The sequence below is a fragment of the Rhineura floridana genome, chromosome 6 (genome assembly GCF_030035675.1).
Source record: "Rhineura floridana isolate rRhiFlo1 chromosome 6, rRhiFlo1.hap2, whole genome shotgun sequence".
Lineage (NCBI taxonomy): Eukaryota > Metazoa > Chordata > Lepidosauria > Squamata > Rhineuridae > Rhineura > Rhineura floridana.
In genome coordinates this window covers 7,109,854-7,131,898 of record NC_084485.1, presented here as the reverse complement: position 1 = coordinate 7,131,898, position 22,045 = coordinate 7,109,854, and the positions used below count along the sequence as shown (strand labels likewise).

Genomic DNA, 22,045 nt, shown 5'->3' with positions numbered 1-22,045 from the left:
TGGGCAACCTTGCTGGGGTCACCACCATGGCAGTGGTGGTGGGATGGTCCAGAGGCAAAGTGGATGGAGCAAGGAGGGCCCTAGCTCAGGGGCAGAGCATTTACTTGCATGCAAAAAGTCACCTCTCAGTGAGTTCCCATCCAAAGCCGATTTGCTAGCTGTACTATCCACAGAGTCTGTCCACGTTTGCTCTCCTGGCCTCTGCGCCCACTGCGAGATGGGGACAGAGGGACTTTCTGCTATTGGGGAGGGCCCATGAGAATAGAAAAAGGCTTAGGGAAGCAATAAATAGAAAGTCACACAAGGATGAGAAAAATAACTTTATTTTCAAGCCGGCTGAATACGGAAACAATAATAATAATAATATTAATTACCAACAGTGATCACACAGACCAGCAATAATTTTGATAAAGCTCTGTTTCAACATTGTCCTTTAGTTAGCAGGCTCTAGATCTTGCCCACAGCACAGGCACCCTTGCCTCCTCCAGGAATGCTCAGTTCTCGTGCCCTCTCCCCCCCGGAGTCCGGGCAGATGCCCAAGGAATGGCTTGTCTCATCTCTCCTTTGCAACCACAATTCCTTGTTGCACCATAGTTCGATTCAGGGGGCTGTTCCCACCCTGTCCTGTCTCCTCAGAGTCCACAGCGCGAGGCTTCCCTTCATATTGGAGCTTTCTCCCCATAAGCACCAAGCACCCCTGGTTTCCATCACCCCCACCCCCCTGCCCCAGTCAGGACATTCAAACTCGAGCCGTCCGAGGCATGAATCCCACCTTGGCTTGGCTTCTTGGACCGACAGTCGTCTCAGCCACAGCTCACCTTCGTAGCACCTTGAGGTGGTTCACCCCTCTAGCCTTCAAGCAGTGCCCCCCACCAAGCTCCCGCCGGCTGCCCTAAAAGGAAGGAGAGGAAGTATTGAAAACAGTGCCCGATCAGCCTGTCACACAGCCCAAGGCTCTCGTTTCACCTTCATTATCTTGTAGTCATTACAACAACCCTCTAAAGTAGGTCAGTATTATTATGCGGATATTGCAGATGTGTGGGAGTGGGGGGGATGTACCCATGTTATCGGGGTGGCTTGCCTGAAGTCTCCTACTCACTGGGTGAGTTCGCTAGCTTAGAAGTTGGGAAGGCTTCCCAATTTGCACCTCAGTCTCTTAGTCACTATGGCAAGGATGGGGCCACCTTTTGCAGCCTGAGGGCCACATTCCTCTTTGGGCAACCTTGCAGGGGCCACATACCAGTGGTGGGCAGGGCCAGAGGCAAAAGAGGGCAGAGCAATATATGTGCATTCTGCACTTGTACAGGAGGTTCGTTTCTTCCTATTCACACATTCCCCTCTATCTTCCATCCAGGCAAGCCAAAGGCACTGCCATTTTGGCTGAGTGAAAACAGGGCGAGTGAGGGATGAGGCTTGGGGAACGGTGTGTGGTCAGGGAAGAATCCTGAGGGCCAGGCAGAGAGGCCTGGAGGGCCACATTTGGCCCCCAGGCCTGAGGTTCCCCATCCTGCGTTACGCTATGTCTATGTAGTAGGGGTGGAAAGATCTCTGTTTCACTTCTCACCGTTTCTCATTTTTCCAGTGTTAAATTCAGTTCTCTACATTTCTACAGCGATCTGTGAATTTTTTTTAAAAAATCCTCATGAAAATTCTCCGTTTTAGTGTGAATTTCTCCAAATAAACACATTTTTGTAAGCAGTTTTGACAAAGCTACACTTTTTTGCAAACCATTTCTCATCATTTCATGCCTTTCAGAATGTTATTTTCACTCGTATTCATTTTTATGCCCACTACTCCCTAATATAAGCATTTTTGTAAATATTGTTTAGTTGGCAAACTGCATCCCAAAATTCTAATAAATGCAAATTTCAAAGGATGACTGTGTTTTGGTTCTCATATTGTTTCAGAAATTGGGAATTTGATAAATTCTGCTTGAATTGCAAACTTAATCAAAATTCTCACCCATCCCTAATATGTAGACATTGTACTAAATTGCATATTATGTTGTCAAATATGTTTTTAACCAGTACACTCTCAACAGATCACGTTTAGAAGCAGCTACAGGCTCCCCTAATCCAGATCAGTCCTGCGGTCCTCCTTTCCCTACAACATCTTCCTTCTTTATTAAAGAAATCCGCCTTGGGCGCCTGCTGGGAGGAAGGGTGGGATATAAATAAAATAATAAATAAATAAATGAAATGAGATGAGATGAAAAATGTGTGTGCAAAAGTACGCACAATTAACATATGCAGATGCATGTAATTCACTAGCATGATTATCTAAAGTGCAGGAACAAACCTTACAACAGACTTTAGCATTTTAAGATTAATGTTGTTTTAAAAAAAAGGGGGGGGGAAATGAAACAAAAAAACTTGCCAAGAAAGAGGATGATAGGATGGGGGGGGAGGGGAGAGGAAAATGAATGAACAAAAGAGGGAAAAAACCAGAACAGCCAACCAAGTAATTAAACCAGAGCTTGGAAAAGTTACTTTTTTGAACTACAACTCCCATCAGCCCAATCCAGTCGCCATGCTGGCTGGGGCTGATGGGAGTTGTAGTTCAAAAAAAGTAACTTTTCCAAGCTCTGAATTAAACATACAAGGCGGCAACTTGTAAGAACCTAGGAAGAGCCTGGCTGCTGGATCAGGCCAGTGGCCCATCTAATCCAGCATCCTATTCTCACAGTGGTCAACCAGATGCCCCTTATGGGAAGCCCACAAGCAGGACCTGAGCGCAAGAGCAATCTCCTCTCTCCTGCGGTTTCCAGCACACGGCCTCCAACCATACTTGAACTGGACAGCACTTTACAATGCCACACTAAGCCACTGTTTGTTTTAAACGATGGTTTGATCATGCACAGGCTTCCCACTCCCCATGTGGGTTCTCTTCCGTGGCTGCCACATGTGGCACAAGCAAACCACAGCATGGCTTGTTGTCTTGTGCAAAGCCACAGATTGTGGTTTATTTCAAACCAAGCAAGAAAGGTAACCCAAAATAAGCCCAGGTTTGTTTTTCACTTATTTCTCACTTGTGGCTCGTTCTTTGATTGAAACGATCCAGGTTCACATGGCATGAGAAGCCATATTATGGCTTGTTTGTGCTATGCGTGGCACCCATGGGGGCAGGGAGGCACAGAACGGGTAGGAGAGTGCTGCATGGGGGGGGGCAGGAAGCTTCCAGATCACCTGCTTATTGTGAATTCGTTCGGATTTGTTTGCAGGGAGATTAGATGATATTGGCCTCACAATTCTCTTCTTGAGTCCCCTAGGAAGTGGGATTGATTGTTAAACCACTTTGGGAATTGTAGCTCTATGAGGGGAATAGAGGTTTTCTCTCAGGACCCTTCACGAACTACAATTCCCAGGATTCTTTGGGGAAAGCCATGGCTGTTTAAAGCGGTACAATACTGCTTTAAATGTATAGCACAGATGGGGCCATCGTGTCAAGCAATTGTTATCTCCCACTTTCCAGTGCTTTTCCCCATCACTCTACTTACCGCAAAAACGTCCAATTTGGGGGCGGGGAGTAGGTTTGTTGTGCAAGAGGACCAAATCACTTTAACTGCGTAACCTGAATTGGGCAGCATGCAGCAGAATCCCACTTGCAAGATAAAGTCTGCATGCATCCCCTATATCTATTCATATATGCTCTGAATATATTTCTAGCACCATTTCCTTGATGAAAAACACCCATCAAAAGCTGATAGTTGATTTATTTATTTGATTTATATCCCCCCTTTCTCCCAGTAGGAGCCCAGGGCGGCAAACAAAAGCACTAAAAACTCTTTAAAACATCATAAAAACAGACTTCAAAATATATTAAAATAAAACAACCATTAAAAACACCCGAACTTACAAGATCTGAACAAGGTGGTTTATAACAGATGCTACTGAAGGTCACTGATTTAGAGGGTCGCCATAAGGCGTAATTGACTTGAAGGCACATAACAACAACAAAACATTTTTGAAAAAGCTTTAAAAACATTAAAAAGAAGGTTTAAAAATATATTGAAAAGCAATTCCAACACAGATGTAGATTGGGATAAGGTCTCTACTTAAAAGGGTTCTTGAAAGAGGAAGGTCTTTAGTAGGTGCTGAAAAGATAACAGAGATGGCGCCTGCCTAATATTTAAGGGGAGGGAATTCCAAAGGGTAGGTGTCGCCACACTAAATGGTGCTCTAGGGACCTTGGGATTCTTCAGAAGCAGACCAAGAGTTTCATAGGAAGCTGTGTTCCTTGTACCAGGTCGGAGTCCATCTAAGTCAGCATTATCTATTGCAGAAGTAGTGAGCCTGTGGCCCTCTGGATAGAAATGAGCGAACTGGCCCATTTCGGCCCCTCTCAACTTCTCATTTTTGCAATCTCAAGTTCTGTTCTATACATTTCCGCAGCAGATTGAGGTTTTTAAAAAAAATTCTCATGAAAATTCATCAGCATTTTAGTACGACTTTCTCCCAATACACACGTTTGCATGCAATTTTGCCTAATGTCTGCGTCTGTGTTGGAATTGCTTTTTAATATGTTTTTAAACCTTTCTTTTTATATCAGTATGTTTTTAACCTTTTTTAAAAAAGATGTCTTGAAAGCTTTTTTTAAAAAAATGTTTTTAAAGATGTTTTGTTTTAATGTATTTTAAAGTCTGTTTTTATGATGTTTTAAAGTGTTTTTTGGTGTTTTCGTTTGCTGCCCTGGGCTCCTGCTAGGAGGAAGGGCGGGATATAAATCAAACAAATAAATAAATAATGTGCTCATTGTGGCAAGCAATTGTGCCTGACAATGAGGACATTGAACTTGTCAAGTTTTATCAATACCTTGGCACAATCATTAACCAAAATGGAGACAATAGTCAAGAAATCAGAAGAAGGCTAGGACTGGGGAGGGCAGCTATGAGAGAACTAGAAAACGTCCTCAAATGCAAAGATGTATCACTGAACACTAAAGTCAGGATCATTCAGACCATGGTATTCCCAATCTCTATGTATGGATGTGAAAGTTGGACAGTGAAAAAAGCAGATAAGAGAAAAATCAACTCATTTGAAATGTGACGTTGGACGAGAGCTTTGCGCATACCATGGACTGCAAAAAAGACAAATAACTGAGTGTTAGAACAAATCAAACCAGAACTATCATTAGAAGTTAAAATGATGAAACTGAGGTTATCAAACTTTGGACACATAATGAGAAGACATGATTCCCTAGCAAAGACAATAATGCTGGGAAAAACATAAGGGGGTAGAAAAAGAGAAAGGCCAAAGAAGAGATGGATTGATTCCATATAGGAAGCCACAGACCTGACCTTACAAGATCTGAACAGGGTGGTTCACGACAGATCCTCTTGGAGGCCACTGATTCATAGGGTCGCCATAAGTTGTAGTCGACTTGAAGTCACATAACAACAACATCATGCATCTTTGTATATTTTTAAATATTTTGTGCACACTTTGCCCTTGTTGTTGTTGTTATATGCCTTCAAGTCGATTTCGACTTATGGCACCCCTATGAATCAGTGACCTCCAAGAGCATCTGTCATGAACCACCCTGTTCAGATCTTGTACGTTCAGGTCTGTGGCTTCCTTTATGGAATCAATCCATCTCTTGTTTGGCCTTCCTCTTTTTCTACTCTCTTCTGTTTTTCCCAGCATTATTGTCTTTGCCCTACTGTATGTATTTTTGTACCCATTAGTTGGCGCAAGAACTGCGCTGCAAAATTCAGAGAAGTGCAAATTTCAAAGGATGGCTGTGTTTTTGTTCTCATATTGTTTTGGAAAGAGCAAATCAAGTGGGTTCACTTTTAAATGCAAACTGAGTGGAATTTCTTCCCCATTCCCAATTGCTAGGTACTTAAAGGACTCAGGCAAGGTACAGGCTGAGGATACACATTTGTATAGGTTAATTTTTAGGTATAAGATACCTCTGAGCAAACTAAGGGGGCACTTTGCAGAGCCCTCAGCTGCCCTGTTATTAAAAATAATGCTTTCTTAAGTTTCAAAAGGGCAGGAGATATGAGGCCTGGGGTAAAAGACCCAGGGCTCAGACCCCCTGGGCTACCTCTAACAACAGCCATGTCTCAGAATCCTCTGGATCTGCTAAGACAAATCAATGGGATGAGATTTCTCTGAGGGTGGGAAGTTTGCAATTGTAGCCCACCATCTTGCTGTGAGACAGGTCCATTCCCACACACACACACGCACAGTTACCAGCATGTACACGAGTTCAAGCAATGATTCTAGATCCGCCCAGTAACTGATGGCATGGTGGACCACTGCGACTCATCTGATCTCTGGTCATTTGTGGTGGTGCTGCTTACCAGGAGGTAAAGGGGGAAGGGGGAAGATGGTGGTGAGGTTGGCACAGTGCAAATGCACTGGCAGGAGTACCAGATTGGCTCCATCTGTGTGTTTACACTGTGATCTTTGCAGGGACCACCTTGCCCCTCCCCATGGGGCAAGACATGGGAGCAGGCCATGCTGGTGTTTTTTTCTGGTCATTTGCCAATCCTGGCTGAGTACATCTTCACTTTGGTGCATGTGCACGTAAATGCATACACACAGGGACTCAAAACATTTGGGGTCCTGCTTCCTTTCCATCCCCTTATAACTCCCAATGATTGCTGGACCTGTTTTCCCCCTCCTTCCCCTTTCCTCTCCCTTCCTCCTCCCCCCTCTCCCTTCTTCCTCCTCTCCTGCCCACTCCATCCCTCCCCCCGGTCAGTTTTACCTATCCTAAGCATGGTTGCACGGGAGTAAATCGCACTGAATTCAATAAACATGCAAATGATCAAACCTGTCCTTCTCCTCCCCTCCTCCTCCTGCCTGCTCCCATCCCAGTCCTCCCATCTGCCTTTCCTCCCCTCCCTCCTCCTCTTCCTCCTCCCCCCCTCCCCATCCCCTGTGGTCAGTTTCACTTATCCTAAGCATGATTGCAGGGGAGTAAATCCCATTGAACTCAATAAGCATGCAAATGATCGATCCACTCTCAGCAAACTTGCACAGGATCCCATTTCTTACCTCCCGGATTAAAAAGCAGAGAAATTCACTAATAGGCAAAAAACCTTTCCGTTTAAGAACATACCTATAGCCAAGAGATGTTTCTATCAAACTTTAAAAAGCAGGAGAATTGCGCAGCTATAGTGAATGCACCAGGGTACCAGGAGACCTGACCTCCTCTCTGAGATATTGGACTGCCCTACAAATTTGTAAAAATGCAAACACAATTTTCACAGTCCAATCCACTTCCTGTGTAGCTTGGAAGAATTTTGGTAATGTGCCTCTGAGCATATGGTGAGTGGTGACAACACCTGCAATCAGCCCAAATAATAGAAAGACACGTGCTGTGCTGATCTTGTTTTAGCAGGGAGGAAGCAACATTATTAAGACAGTTGATATAGTTCAGATGGTCACTTTAAATATGTCTGATTTATTTTGCAATTTTAGTGAAGTTTCCTATAGGAAATCATTTCCTTTTGTTTCTGTGAAGATGTGAAGTTCAGCAACACTTTGCAAAATTTATACTAAAAAAACTCCAAACATAATTGTGGAATTATTTATTTATTTATTTATTACATTTGTATACCGCCCCATAGCCAAAGCTATGGGGCACTGACTTCTGCAGAATAGTCTCCAGTGGACCTCAGGAGTGTATCAATTTGCACAAGATAGAACAGTGGGAGGTGAAATATATTCTAGCAAAATTCTAGGTGTGTTCTATGTGCCCACCTTGCCTTAAATGAAGTGGTTTAAACATAGCAGGCTGAAAACATGCATCCTCTTTTTTCCCAACAGCTAGAGTCATTGCTGAAGTAGCAACATATTGGAATCAGTCTGATTTTTCATCAAACTGCAGGTCCAAATTCCACTGTTAATGCACCCAAGATAGAAATAGAACATAACCTCCAATTTGAAACACAAAAGGCTGTCTTCACCATCACATGACACTGACCACTAAAAAGGCTTTGAAATTAATAAAAATAAATTTGACACAGATTTGTAGGATGAATAATGAGGGAAATAAAATTTTCTAGTTTAGATTCTCTGTAGAAACATTAGTAACACAGGAAAGAAGCAAAGTAAGAAGAACACCAACCAACATACAAAAATATAATTCTCCATTTTTGCAGATGGCAGGTGTTGCCACCACTCACCATATGCTCAGAGGCACATGTTACCAAATTCTTCCAGGCTACACAGCAAGTGGATTGGACTGTGAAAGACCAACCCAAATTGTGTTTGCATTTTGACCAATTTGTAGGGCAGTACAATATCTCAGACAGGAGGTCAGGTCTCCTGCTCCCCTGGTGCATTCACTATAGCTGCCCAATTTCCCGGCTTTTTAAAGTTTGATAGCAACATCTCTTGGCTATAGGTACGTTCTTAAACGGCAAGTTTTTTTGCCTATCAGCATATGTAGCATTAATGTAAATTGGTGCCCTCTTTTTTGGTGATGTGTAAGTGGACACTCTGTGACTTGCCCGAGTTCTCATTCTTCAGGTTGCTGCTCTCTGCCTTCTGCCCCAAGAAATTAAATCCCAAGTTGTGGGATAGGTGTGGACTCATGTCAGCCTGATCTGAGCCCAGGTCAGGGGGAGGGGGGCTATGCCCTAGTCAAAATGCCATATAAAAATGTTTTTATTAGGAGAAATCTGCACAGAAAGCGTTATGAGTTTTCATGAGCACGTTGTTTTAAAAAACATCGCCAAGTGCTTGCAGAAATGTGGAGAGATGAATTTAAGGTTGGGGGGGAAAATTGATGGATTTTTCTGTCCCTAGTTTCCAAGCATAGACATAAAACAAAGACCTTGTTTTTCAAACCATGGAAGCAGAGGCTTTTGGAAGCAAAAAAACCCACAGCACTGTCTGCTCTGAGTGGCAGCAGAGCCCTACCTGGAGATGCCATTGGGGACTGAACCGGGGACCTTCTGCATGCAAAGCACATGTGCTGCCCACTGAACTATGGTCTCTCCCCCGTTTAACGGTGTGCACTGGGGGAGGGTCGTGATCCTTGGTGCGATAAAGGGCATTCCAAGCGTATTCTTATTTTCACCAGTGACATGCTGGACGGGATGCACCCAGATCTTAAGGGACCAAACGAAATTGCCATTTGAGCGGACAGGGCATGAGGCTCCCAGCGTAGGCCTTCCTGCCTCTCCCTCCAGGCTGCCGTTTTGCTTATGGCCTCACAGAAGGTTGCCATAGCAAAGGTCATGATGTCATCACCAGCTGGGGAAACACCGGAAGCCGCGGAGCAGTCAGGAATCACAGCCAGCTCCCATGGTGAGCCCTGGATGAAATTTCTGCTCCAATCACTTTTGAAATCAAAAAGGTCACACTCCTTCCCAGTAATTTTTTTTTAAAAAGCAAACTTTTCAATCCAGCCACTTTTTAAAAACAAAGCAAAACACAAACATATTCTGGGCTCCCTACCTCTTATCCCAAGTCCTCCATTTTTGGAAGTTAAAACTACCATGGTTTAAGGGACGATTCCACAGATGTTCACACAGCTGTGAGTCTGCCACTATCCCAACATTTCCCCCTCCTTTCAATAACATGTGAAGTTGCTTTATATTACAACTCCCATCATTCCTGATCATTGACCATACCAGCTGGGGCTGATGGGAGTTTTAGTCCAACAACATCTGGAGGGCACCTGGATGGCAAAGGCTGCTTTATATTCAATTCCTACTTTGGCTCAGTCTTCTCCCAAAAGAGGGTCTATGATCCTCCTGAGAAATGTGAAGTTGAAGGGGCAGCATTGCAGTTTGAGGTTGATAGACAAACAGTTAGGGAATACCTAATCACTTTGAACGAGTTCAAATCTCCAAGGCCTGATAAACTGCATCCTAGAGTACTGAAAGAACTGGTTGAAGAACTCTTGGAACTGCTGTCTAGTATCTTTGTGAAATTGTGGAGGGTAGGTGAAGTGCCGGATGATTGGAGGAGAGCTAATGTTTTCCTTGTCTTCATAAAGGGCAAAAAGGAAGAACTTGGGAACTACAGACCAGTCAGCCTGACATCCAGGGCTGGCTCCAGGCATGCCAGGGCCCTTGGGCACCAGCCTGCGCTGGGCCCTGGTGTGCACACACACATGCACACACACCCCACCTACCTGCCTCTCCTGTCTTTTGCAGCTGCGCACACTGCATGCCCAGGGCTCCCATTAACCAAGATGACAGCTGAGGTTTCCCTAAGGGGCTGAAGCCTCTGTTGCCATCTTGGTTGATGGCATGCATTAATGGCAGCCCTGTGTGAGCAGCATGCACAGCTGTAAAAGACAGGAGAGACAGGTAAGTGGAGCGAGCGAACGGACGGGCAGCTTGGAAGCTCCATCCCAGCGCAGATCATGGAAGGGGAGCGCTACCCCTCCCCCACTCTATTGAGGGCCCTCTCAGGGGCCCCTGTGGCCCCAGGGGCCTTCAGCCAGGGCCCGACCTGGCCACCCTTTGACACCAGCCCTGCTGACATCAATCCCTGGGAAAATTCTAGAGCAGATTATAAAGCAGTCAATTTGTAAGCACCTTGAAAACAATGCAGTGATTACTAACTTCCCTGTAGACTGTGGGAATGCTGTGGATATAATATATCTCGACTTCAGCAAAGCTTTTGACAAAATGTCCCATGATATTCTGATTAGCAAGCTAGCTAAATGTGTACTAGATGAGGAACAACTACCAGGTGGATCCACGGTTGGCTACAGAATCATACTCAAAGAGTGCTTATCAATGGTTCATTTTCAAATTGGGGGGAGGTAATGAGCGGGATACCACAGGGCTTGGTCCTGGGCCCAGTGCGCTTCAACATTTTTATTAATGACTTGGATGAGGAAGTGTAGGGAATGCTTATCAGATCTGCAGATGATACAAAACTGGCAGGGACAGCTAGTACATTGGAAGACAGAAACAAAATTCAAAGGGATCTTGATAGGCTGGAGCTATGGGCTGGAAACAATAGAATGAAATTTAACAGGGATAAGTGCAAATTTCTACACCTAGGAAAAAGAAACCAAATCCACAGTTATAAGATGGGGGATACTTGGCTCAGCAATACGACATGCGAGAAGGATTTTGGGACTGATGTTGATTGCAAGCTGAATATGAGCCAACAGTGTGATGTAGCTGCAAAAAAAGGCAAATGCTATTTTAGGCTGCTTTAACAGAAGTATAGTTTCCAAATTGCATGAAGTACTGGTTCCACTCTACTCAAAACTGGTTGGGCCTCATCTTGAGTACTGAGTCCAGTTCTGGTCTCTGCACTTCAAGAAGGATGCAGACAAACTGGAACAGGTTCAGAGGAGGGTAGTGAGGATGACCAGGGGACTGCAAACAAAACCCTATGGGGAGAGACTGAAAGAACTAGGCATGTTTAGCCTTGAGAAGAGAAGACTGAGGGGAGATAGGATAGCACTCTTCAAGTACTTGAAAGGTTGCCACACAGAGTGCTAGGATTTCTTCTTGATCATACCAGTTTGGGTGTGCTCTTGGACTCAGCTCTGAACTTGGAGGCCCAGGTCTTGGCCGTGGCCAGGAGTGCCTTTGCCCAGTTAAGACTAGGGCGCCAGCTGCGCCCGTTCCTGGAAATGCCTGATTTGACTATGGTGATGCATGCCTTAGTTACATCCCGTTTAGACTACTGTAACACGCTCTATGTGGGGCTGCCTTTGAAGACTGTTCGGAAACTTAAACTGGTACAAAGAGCTGCAGCCAGAGTGTTAACAGGGGCTGGTTACAGGGACCATACAACTCCCTTGTTACAACAGCTCCACTGGCTGCCAGTTTGTTTCCGGTCACAATTCAAAGTGCTGGTTTTGACCTTTAAAGCCCTACACGGCCCAGGTCCAGACTATTTGTCAGACCGTATCTCCCTATACAAGCCTGTCCGGGCCCTGAGATCTTCAGGAGAGGCTCTTCTCTCAGTCCCAACACCCTCGCAAGTGCGATTGGTGGGGACGCGAGATAGGGCCTTCTCAGTGGCTGCTCCTAGGTTCTGGAACTCCCATCCTAGGGAGGCACGAATGGCCCCCTCCTTGCCATCCTTCCGTCAGCAAGTAAAGACTTTTTTATTCCGACAGGCTTTTGGGATAGAAGGTGTTTAGGATTGGGCTTTACAAGGCTTGTTTTATTGTTTTATATTAATTGTATTATTTTAAATTGTTTTTAGATTTTTAAGTGCCTTTTACGGTTTTAAGGTTGTGCATAGTTTAATTGTATTTTAATTGTATGTTTTTCTATGTTTTTAACTACATGTAGTTCTATTTGTAAGCCGCCCTGAGTTCCAGTCTGGAAAAAGGGTGGGGTAAAAATAAAGTTTCAATTTCAATTTCAATACCAGAGTGCGAGACACCGAATAATGGGCTCAAGTTGCAGGAAGCCAGATTTTGGCTGAACATCAGGAAAAAGCTCCTAACACCAGAGGCATTCAAGGGGCAGCTGGACAGCCACCCGTCGGGGATGCTTTAAGTTGGATTCCAGCATTGAGCAAGGGGTTGGACTCGATGGCTTTATAGGCCCCTTCCAATTCTATGATTCTGTGATACTCAAATCAAAAAGCTGCTTAATACCAAATTCTCCAAAGATCACTATAGTTGTCTATCTGTATCCTGACCAGCAGCTATCTTTTTGAGCTATGCAGCTGGAGATCCTTCTCAGCTACAACTGCTGGGCTGGGCATTACACATACCATAAATGCGTTCTACCACCAATGAAAGGCTATGGAATGCATCTGCTCATGTTAAACTCTGTTCTTTTAATGCTTCTGGTGGATTTTACATGTTGGGTGTTTCTTTTTCAATTCAGTTGTATGTCATGTTGGGAAAAGGTTAAATGCTACTGTTTCAGTCAAATCTGGAGTCCCTTGAGGCTCCATTAACATTTTTTTAAAGACCCAAAGATCAGGAAATAGTACATGTGTCATGATTAGTAAAGAATCATAGAAGAGTAGAGTACTATAAGGCCATCGAGTCCAACCCCCTGTTCAATGTAGGAATTCAAGTGAAAGCATATCCAGCTGCCTCTTGAACGCCTCCAGTGTTGGTGAGTCTCAAGTTAGACTTGAGAGTACTGAAGCATAGGCCACATTGACACCATACATTAAAAGCTCATTTATACTACTTATTTATACTACCCCTCACAGTGCTATAATTCCCAGCACCTTTAACGAACCACAGTTCCCAGGATTCCTTGGGGGAAGTCATGTGCTTTAAATGTGTGGTGTGGATGTGACTGCAATCTGTTTTCCTGGGAAGTGTGTCTGCTGTTAGTGGCCTTTGGATTGAGGAATCCTTGATAAGGAACAAAGAAGCTGCCTTATGCCTCATCAGACCATTGACCCAGCTAGCACAGTATCATCCACTCGGCACTAGCAGGGTCTCCTCAGGGTCTAAGGATCTTCTTTCACATCAACTTCTATCTTAAATAGGAATTTCAGCTTCCCTCTCTCTCCCCCCCTCCCCAATCTTAGGTTCAGTTCCTGACATTTTCTGCATCAGTTGGTACATTTCTTTTTTAAAGCCCTCCCTCATGAAAATTTGTCCCCATCTGAGTGCACATTATGGTCTTTACAGACACATTGTTGTATGTCATTTTGCCTAGAATGCACGCTTGTTGCAAGCAATAACACCATGCATTTCTATATACATTTTTGTACACATCTTTTTGGGTTGAAGCAGCGTGAATTTCAAAGCACTGCTGCATTTTGGTTCCCATAATGTTTCGGGAAGTGCAGATGAGGCAGATTTGCATTAAAATGTGAACTGAACTTATTTAGTTTATTTCTTTCTTCCTTCATCCCTAGCCTGAGGTCCTAAGAAATCCTGGGAATTCAGCCTGAGACCTTATACTAACAGCAAACTTATTCTTTGCAGAAGTATACCTATACATTTCTGTATTTTATATATGAATGAAATGGAGTATTCTGGAAGAGGACATACCTGGGAGTAAGCCCCACTGACCTCAGCAGGACTTCTTCAGAGTAGACATGCACAGGATGTCACTGCAAATGCACTTCATTTTCCCCCTGGAAAGGCAAGCTCTACCAGAGTGCCAAGTTCAAATGAACTGAAGGAACAAATTCCCTACCAGCAGAGGGCCAGGGCCCATTTGTTTTTGCTCACCTGAGGACCTTAAAAGCTTGGTCCTGAAAAAATCGGAGTCACATGAAAATATATAAGGCTGCCTTACACTGAGCCTCTAAGATCAGTGTCCACCAAGACAAGGGTTGTCTGTTCTGATTGAAATCTGTTTTCTAGGATAGAGATGAGCAACCTATACGGATAGAGAGATGTTTTCCTCCATCTCTCGTAACACTAGGACCTGGGTCATCAAATGAGGCTGAACAGTGAGAGATTGAGGACAGACACCAGGAAGTACATCTTCATACAGTCCCTAGTTAGCCTGAGGAACTTGCGGTCACAAAACGCAGTGATGACCACCAACTTGGACAACTTTAAATGGGAATTAAACCAATTTATGGGGGATAAGGCTATTAGCCATGATAACTATATGCTACCTCAAGGATCATTGGCAATATGCTTCTGAATGCCAGTTGATTGGGACCATGAGCAGGAGAGGGCTATGTTCTACCTCCATTGTCAGAGGCAGTATACCTCTTAATACCAGTTGCTGAGAATCACAAGTGAGGAGAGTGCTATTGCACTCAGGTCCTGCTCATGGGCTTCTCATTGGAGCATATGGATGGACACTTTGGGAAACAGTATAGTGGATTAGATAGACCTGTGGTCTGATCCAGCAGGGCTCTTCTTGTGCTCTTATGTTGTACTCCAGCTCCCATGAGCCCAAGCCAGCATGGCCAATGGTCAGGGATGATGGGAGTTGTACTCCAGCAAGAGCTGGAGAATCACAGGCTCCCCATCCCTTCAAGATCTCAGGTAGAAGTCTTTCAGCATTTTGCTACCTACACCCCTTGAAACTAAAGATGCCAGGAATTGGACCTGGGGCCTTCTACTTGCAAGGCATGTCTTCTGCTACAAGAGGTGAGGGAGAAATTTGATTTGGTTTGCATTTAAAACTGAATTTATCAAATCCACATTTTCTGGAACATATGAGAACTGAGGGCTTATCCCCATGGGAGAATTACTTCGTGCTAAAGATGCTGTTTTTACCTCCATTTTCTATTTGTATCATCCACAGTAAGGGCTCAATGTCAGCTGCAAACACTGTGTTTTCTATTCACACTGTGGGGAAGGATCAATCACGCAGTTTCGTAATGACCACACCCTCTAATTTATATTTCCACTCTCTTTGGTTGCTTGGCAAATGGTCATGCTCAGTTTGTTCTACCAGCTGCAGTAGGTTCCATTTAAAAAAAACTTTGGAAGTGTGATTATTTGTATTTTCACTAGTGCAATATAGCTGAAATACAAATTTTTGTTTTAGTGTTATGCTTTTGTGCACAAGTTAGAGGGAAAAGGAAAATAATACCACCATTTGCAGCAACATAGAAAAGGCAAGCAGAACAGAGGAGTGCAGCCGGATGTGGCTTTTCAGCCTACAGGAAATAAAATGAATGGAGGAGGAGGGAGGGAGTGTGGAGAGGGGAATGATTGACACACCCACCTAAAAGCATTGGAGCAAAGTGTCTGCAACCATTAGAGATATGGTGTGAAGATGCCTTTTCCTTCCCTTTTTGTCTTATCAGAGGATTGGATTAGTATGGATTTACAGGGGGGAAACTGTGTGATAGCTTTTGTTTGCCGGTAACATCATGTGAATCTTGCAAATTAAAAGGAGATGTGAGTAGCTCCAAACACACAGTAAACCACCGTATAGATGAGCCCTAAAACACAGCCATCCTTTGAAATTCTCACCTATCTGAATTTTGCGATGCAGTTCTGCAACCAACCAATGTTTACAAAAATGCATATATTCAGTGCATAAAAAGATTAGTGAAAATGCATTATATTAGGATGAAAGTGCTTGTAAAAATGTGTACCTTAGTCAAAGCTGCATACAAAAATGTTTATTAGGAGAAGTTTGCACTAAAATGTGAAAGAATTTTCATGAGGATTAAAAAAAAAAATTGTTGCAGAACTGAATTTAATGTACCAAACAATGTGTACCAGAATGTATATATTAGGAGAAAGTGTGCATAAAAATGCATACTTGAGTAAAAATAACATATACAAATGTATTATATTAGGGGAAATTGCCTGCTTGCCAAAAAGTGCACATTAGTCAAAACTGCATACAGAAATGTGTATTTTAGGAGAAATTTGCACGAAAATGCCAAAGAATTTCCACAAGTGTTTTTTTTTAATTACACATTGCTGAAGAAATGTAGGGAACTGAATTTAAAACTGGAAAAATGAGAACTGAAGAAAACCGAAGATGACAGGTCATTGTATCCCTTTCTACTACTGAGCTATGCTACATTAGAGGAGAACCCCCCTTCCAGTGGAGACTGGTGGCTCTGATGTCAGTGAACAGCTCCTTGAAGGTCTAGACTAAAACCCAGAGCAGATTCCACTGCCCCACTGACATTGGAGCCACCAGTCTGCACTGCCCCCTTCTAAGAAGGGGAAACCCATAAGGCTGGAAAGCTCACAAGGAACAGAAAACAGGAAAAAGGCAACATCAGTTCCTACTGAGAACCAGCAACCTATGTGCCCTTTGAGAAGAGCAGGGGGCATTGCAAACAGAAGCAGGCCTTCATTTGTGTCAGGCTGCACTTGCAAGAGCTCAGCACTAGAAACTGTTTCCAATACTATCAGGGCACATTCTGGCCTAATCCAGTTTCATAGGTGCAGATTACACACTGGTGTCGAAAGATGCAAACATGCTATCTGCGCTTCATGTGTCTGTGTGAAGCCGCCCTCTGTAGCACTTCAAGGAAGGGGCTGGCAGCTGCTCCACACCTTATGTGGAAGTTTATCTACAGCAGCTACAGAGGTTGCTGCTGAAGGTGCCAGAGTCCACTTTACTGTGAGTTCTGCAAGACCTGCTCTCTGCCTCTCTGGCCCATTTCTGCCTGGCCTGGGCGAGTGAGGCTTTCACTGACTCCATCTTCAAAGGCTGCTTCTGCCGCTCAGATGCTTAGAGACCATCAGGCTGGAGTACTGCTTCAGAGCTGTTGCTGGAATCGAATGCTTGGAGATGCATTGTTTTTTGCTCTACATCTTGGTTATGTTCTTAGATTTTTATTGTCAGACTTTATTATGCATTATCAATGGACTGTGTAATGTTATTGTACATTTATGAACAAGAGATGTTTTCATTAGTTCATTGTTTATAGGACTACTTAAATTTTGCTGTGTCTTGTGAATGTTAGTGAAGTATGCAGAACGTTTTGATGTTGTGAGGCGCCTTAAGCATGGTTTACGATGGAAAGGCTGCATGCAAATAAACAACAGTCATCCAACTGCCACATATACACTAGCGTTTGCTGCAGGAAAGACTGTAAAGTGAAGTCCTCCCATTTACACAGGCATTGGCGGCGCCTTGGACAGCTCCTTGAAAGTTCAGACTTAAACCAGGAGCGGATTCCACTGCCCCACTGACATGGCCACCAGCTGCCACAGCACACAGGGACATTCAATAGATATATACTGGGACACCTGCCACCACCACCACTGGGTGTAGCACCTGGGGCGTGTCTGCTGTGTGTTTACAAATGTCTCTCTTTCTCATACTGTTCTGTGTTTAGCTGTGCATGTGTCACTGAATACACATCAAACACTTTTGTCTTGTAAACAGGCTCATCCAGAGGACTTGTTTATTCAGCATTCATTCTGATTTGCATGCACAAAGCTTATGCAATGGTTACATTATGCCTGGCCTTCATTGAACATTCATCCTGATTTGTTTACCGTGAGCGTGTGTTCGGCAATTCATCCCGATTGGCTTGTGGGGTGTTTCTGTGTCTTCCTACTAATCATTCGTTCACCCCACACTATTTATTGCATTTCCCCATCGTTTTCCAAACTGCAAAAATCCAATTTCTTTTTAAAAGGTGACTTGTTGGACCCGGGCAATAAAGCCCATTAATTGTGCGAACCTAATCTTTCCGTTCGCACTGGACTCTGTCCAGCAAAATAACAACAGTCTGAAGGCATCCGAAATGTGAAGAGAAGGAGTGTCATTCAGTGGGAGAGCATCTGTTTGGTAAGCAAAAGACCCAGGCAGGGGTCTCTCTCAGCCCTACCTAGAGATGCCTGGGATCTCCTGCATGCAAAGCAGATGTTCTGCCACTGCGTTATGGTCCAGGGTGAGTCAGGTGGTGGTCTCTAAGTGGAAGGCATGCAGATTTATCTATGGGGAAGAAGCAGCAGGAGGTTTTCCTGCACACACAGCCCCCCCTGAAATAAATGCTAACTGCAGAAGACCACCACTGAGGGACCATAACATTTGGGGCTAGCCCGTATGACAGCATTTGAGTCTCTCTCACCCACTATTTACAAGTTCATGTGAATGGCAGTGTAGTGTACCTAAGAGTCAAGGATGCATTACTTCAAGATGTCTCTGGGTTTGAATTGTGCCTTCCTGTGCCATGAACTCACTAGACAGTCTTAGGCAAGCCACACTTTATCAGACTTCTCCCCTCTGCAAAACAGAGATAATATATTTGACCGGCATTACAGGGATGTTTTAAGGCTTACAAAAATATAATGCTTGTGAAGAGCTTTGAAAACTCAAAATAAAGATACTTGTTAGTCCAAAACATCTAGAGGGCACCAGATTAGGGAAGTGATATCTGTAGCCTCTGCTGCTATGATGATACTAAATTGTTCAGGGTTGTTAAAACAAAAAGGGATTGCGAAGAGGTCCAAAAGGACCTCTCCAGACTGAGGGAATGGGTGGTAAAATGGCAAATGCAATTCAGTGTATACATGTGTAAAGTTACGCACAGTGGAGCAAAAAATCTTAATTTCACATATACGCTTATGGGGTCTGAACTGGTGGCGACTGACCAGGAGTGAGACCTTAGCTCGATGAAGATGTCGACCCAGCATGGGGCAGCTAAGAAATGGGTAAATTCCATGCTAGGAAATTCCATTAGGAAACGTTTTGAAAATAAAACTGGTGTTGTATAAATCTATGGCACAGCTGCATCTGGAATAATGTACACAGTTCTGGTAGCCTCACCTCAAAATGGTTATTGTAGAGCTGGAAAAGTTTCAGAAAAGGGCAACCAGAATAATCAAGGGGATGGGGTGACTCCCTGATGAGGAAAGGTGCAGCATTTGTGGCTTTTAAGTTTAGAGAAAAGGCAAGTAAGAGGTGACATGGCAGAAGTGTATCAAATGATGCATGGCATGGAGAAAGTGGATAGAGACAAGCTCCCTCTGTCATAGCGTTAGAACTTGTGGATGTTCAATTAAGATGAATGCTGGAAGTTTCAGGACAGACAAAAAGAAAGTCCTTCTTCATGCAGCACATAGTGGAACTATGGAACTCGCTCCCACCAGAGGCAGCGACGGCCACCAACCTGGATGGCTTTGAAAGAGGATGAGACCAATTCATGGAGGAACATAAGAACATAAGAAGAGCCTGCTGGATCAGGCCAGTGGCCCATCTAGTCCAGCATCCTGTTCTCACAGTGGCCAACCAGGTGCCTGGGGGAAGCCCGCAAGCAGGACCCGAGTGCAAGAACACTCTCCCCTCCTGAGGCTTCCGGCAACTGGTTTTCAGAAGCATGCTGCCTCTGACTAGGGTGGCACAGCACAGCCATCATGGCTAGTAGCCATTGATAGCCCTGTCCTCCATGAATTTGTCTAATCTTCTTTTAAAGCCATCCAAGCTGGTGGCCATTACTGCATCTTGTGGGAGCAAATTCCATAGTTTAACTATGCACTGAGTAAAGAAGTACTTCCTTTTGTCTGTCCTGAATCTTCCAACATTCAGCTTCTTTGAATGTCCACGAGTTCTAGTATTATGAGAGAGGGAGAAGAACTTTTCTCTATCCACTTTCTCAATGCCATGCATAATTTTATACACTTCTATCATGTCTCCTCTGACCCGCCTTTTCTCTAAACTAAAAAGCCCCAAATGCTGCAACCTTTCCTCGTAAGGGAGTCGCTCCATCCCCTTGATCATTCTGGTTGCCCTCTTCTGAACCTTTTCCAACTCTAGAATATCCTTTTTGAGATGAGGCGACCAGAACTGTACACAGTATTCCAAATGCGGCCGCACCATAGATTTATACAACGGCATTATGATATCGGCTGTTTTATTCTCAATACCTTTCCTAATTATCGCTAGCATGGAATTTGCCTTTTTCACAGCTGCCGCACACTGGGTCGACATTTTCATCGTGCTGTCCACTACAACCCCGAGGTCTCTCTCCTGGTCGGTCACCGCCAGTTCAGACCCCATGAGTGTATATGTGAAATTCAGATTTTTTGCTCCAATATGCATAATTTTACACTTGTTTATATTGAATTGCATTTGCCATTTTTCCGCCCATTCACTCAGTTTGGAGAGGTCTTTTTGGAGCTCTTCGCAATCCCTTTTTGTTTTAACAACCCTGAACAATTTAGTGTCGTCAGCAAACTATCAGTGACTACTGGCCAGGAGGCCAGAAGGCTTCTGAAAACCAGTTGCTGGAAACCACAGGAGGGGAGAGTGCTCTTGCGCTCAGGTCCTGCTTGCAGGCTTCCCAAGGGCATCTGGTTGACCACTGTGAGAACAGGATGCTGGACTAGATGGGCCCCTGATCCAGCAGGCTCTTCTTATGTTATTATGCTAGCAGAGTCTGCAAGGTTTCCAATTACAGGGGAAGGAGAGGAAAGGCAGCAAATGCTCACCCATCAGGACCCTCAGAGGCTAAAGGCTCACATGTTGCTGCAAACTTTTTAGTGTCCTCAGGAGATTATTGGCCTAAGCACAAAACATTTGCCAGCACAAAACTACATCAAAATAAAACTGACTTGCAGCAGTTAAACAAGGTTGGCCTAAATAATTTTTGGCCACTCAAGGGCATCTCTCTGAGCCCTGAATCATCCCCCGCCCCCATGCTGTTGTCTTATCAGAGATCAAGGGGCACATCCCAGTTTTCATAGTAGGGAGCCAGCCCCACTAAAATCAATGGGGGATCCCCTAAATTTACATACTACTATATTATTATTGTTGTTGTTGTTGTTATTGCATCTATATACCGCCCCATAGCCAAAGCTCTCTGGGCGGTTTACAACAATTAAAAACATTAAAAACAAATATACAAATTTACATGCTACTTCAAACATGTGAGGCACTCTTTGAACTAATACCCCCCCCCCCCCGGTTGCTTACTCTCCTTTGCAATCTGTCATAATAACCTAAGACACGGCAGCACAGTTTTAAATGGCCTAGCCAGGCACCTGGCGTGACGCCTGCTGATCCCAACACAAGTGATTCATCCTGGCCAGAGGTGGGGCAGGAAAAGGAATCCTATGGCCCTCTTAAGAAGCCCAGATGATCCACCGTAAGAAAATAGGAGCCGCCGTATACTGGCTCAGACCATCTGGCTGAACGTTGCCAACACTGACCAGCGGTGACTCTCCAGCGTTTCGGGCAGGGGTCTTGCCCAGCCCTCCCTGTAGAGTCCAGGGATTGAGCCTGTATTCAAACACCCACCAGCATATCCATAATGATAGTCTCTTTTGTATGGACTGTAGTTGTGAGCTGCTGGAGGGAACCAAGCCTGGCTGAAAGGCAGGAGGATATGTAATAGGCTAAAGAAGATAATTGTTGTGTGGCAGTTCTGCAACTTGGAATGAGTTCTTAATGCAAAATAAAGGAGCACACAAGAGCAGGTACAGAGTGCCTTCACCATCAGTTACTCCGAGGACAAAGTAGATGATATTCTGCTCATGCAATTAGCAACTTTGGCTTTTAAAAAAGTAAGTTGGAGGGGCAGAGGTCCTCATCCAGATTGGAACTCCGGTCTCTGTGTTGCTTAATTTTTATTTATTTACTTATTGCATTGTTGTGGTTATGTGCCTTCAAGTCGATTACGACTTATGGCGACCCTATGAATCAGTGACCTCCAAGAGCATCTGTCATGAACCACCCTGTTCAGATCTTGTCAGTTCAAGTCTGTGGCTTCCTTTATGGAATCAATCC

At 44.2% G+C, this 22,045-nt stretch overlaps 1 protein-coding gene across 2 annotated transcripts in view; it reads right to left on the bottom strand.

Moving 5' to 3' along the window:
* Positions 1-337: 337 nt before the first annotated feature.
* The window catches only part of TCF15 (transcription factor 15), a 28,081-nt gene continuing 6,373 nt past the window's right edge, over positions 338-22,045 (bottom strand). For both annotated transcript variants that reach the window (XM_061630211.1, XM_061630212.1), the window contains exon 2: positions 338-892. In XM_061630211.1, the coding sequence (XP_061486195.1) occupies positions 849-892 (44 nt within the window). In that variant the 3' untranslated portion in view covers positions 338-848. The remainder of the gene's footprint in view (positions 893-22,045) is intronic.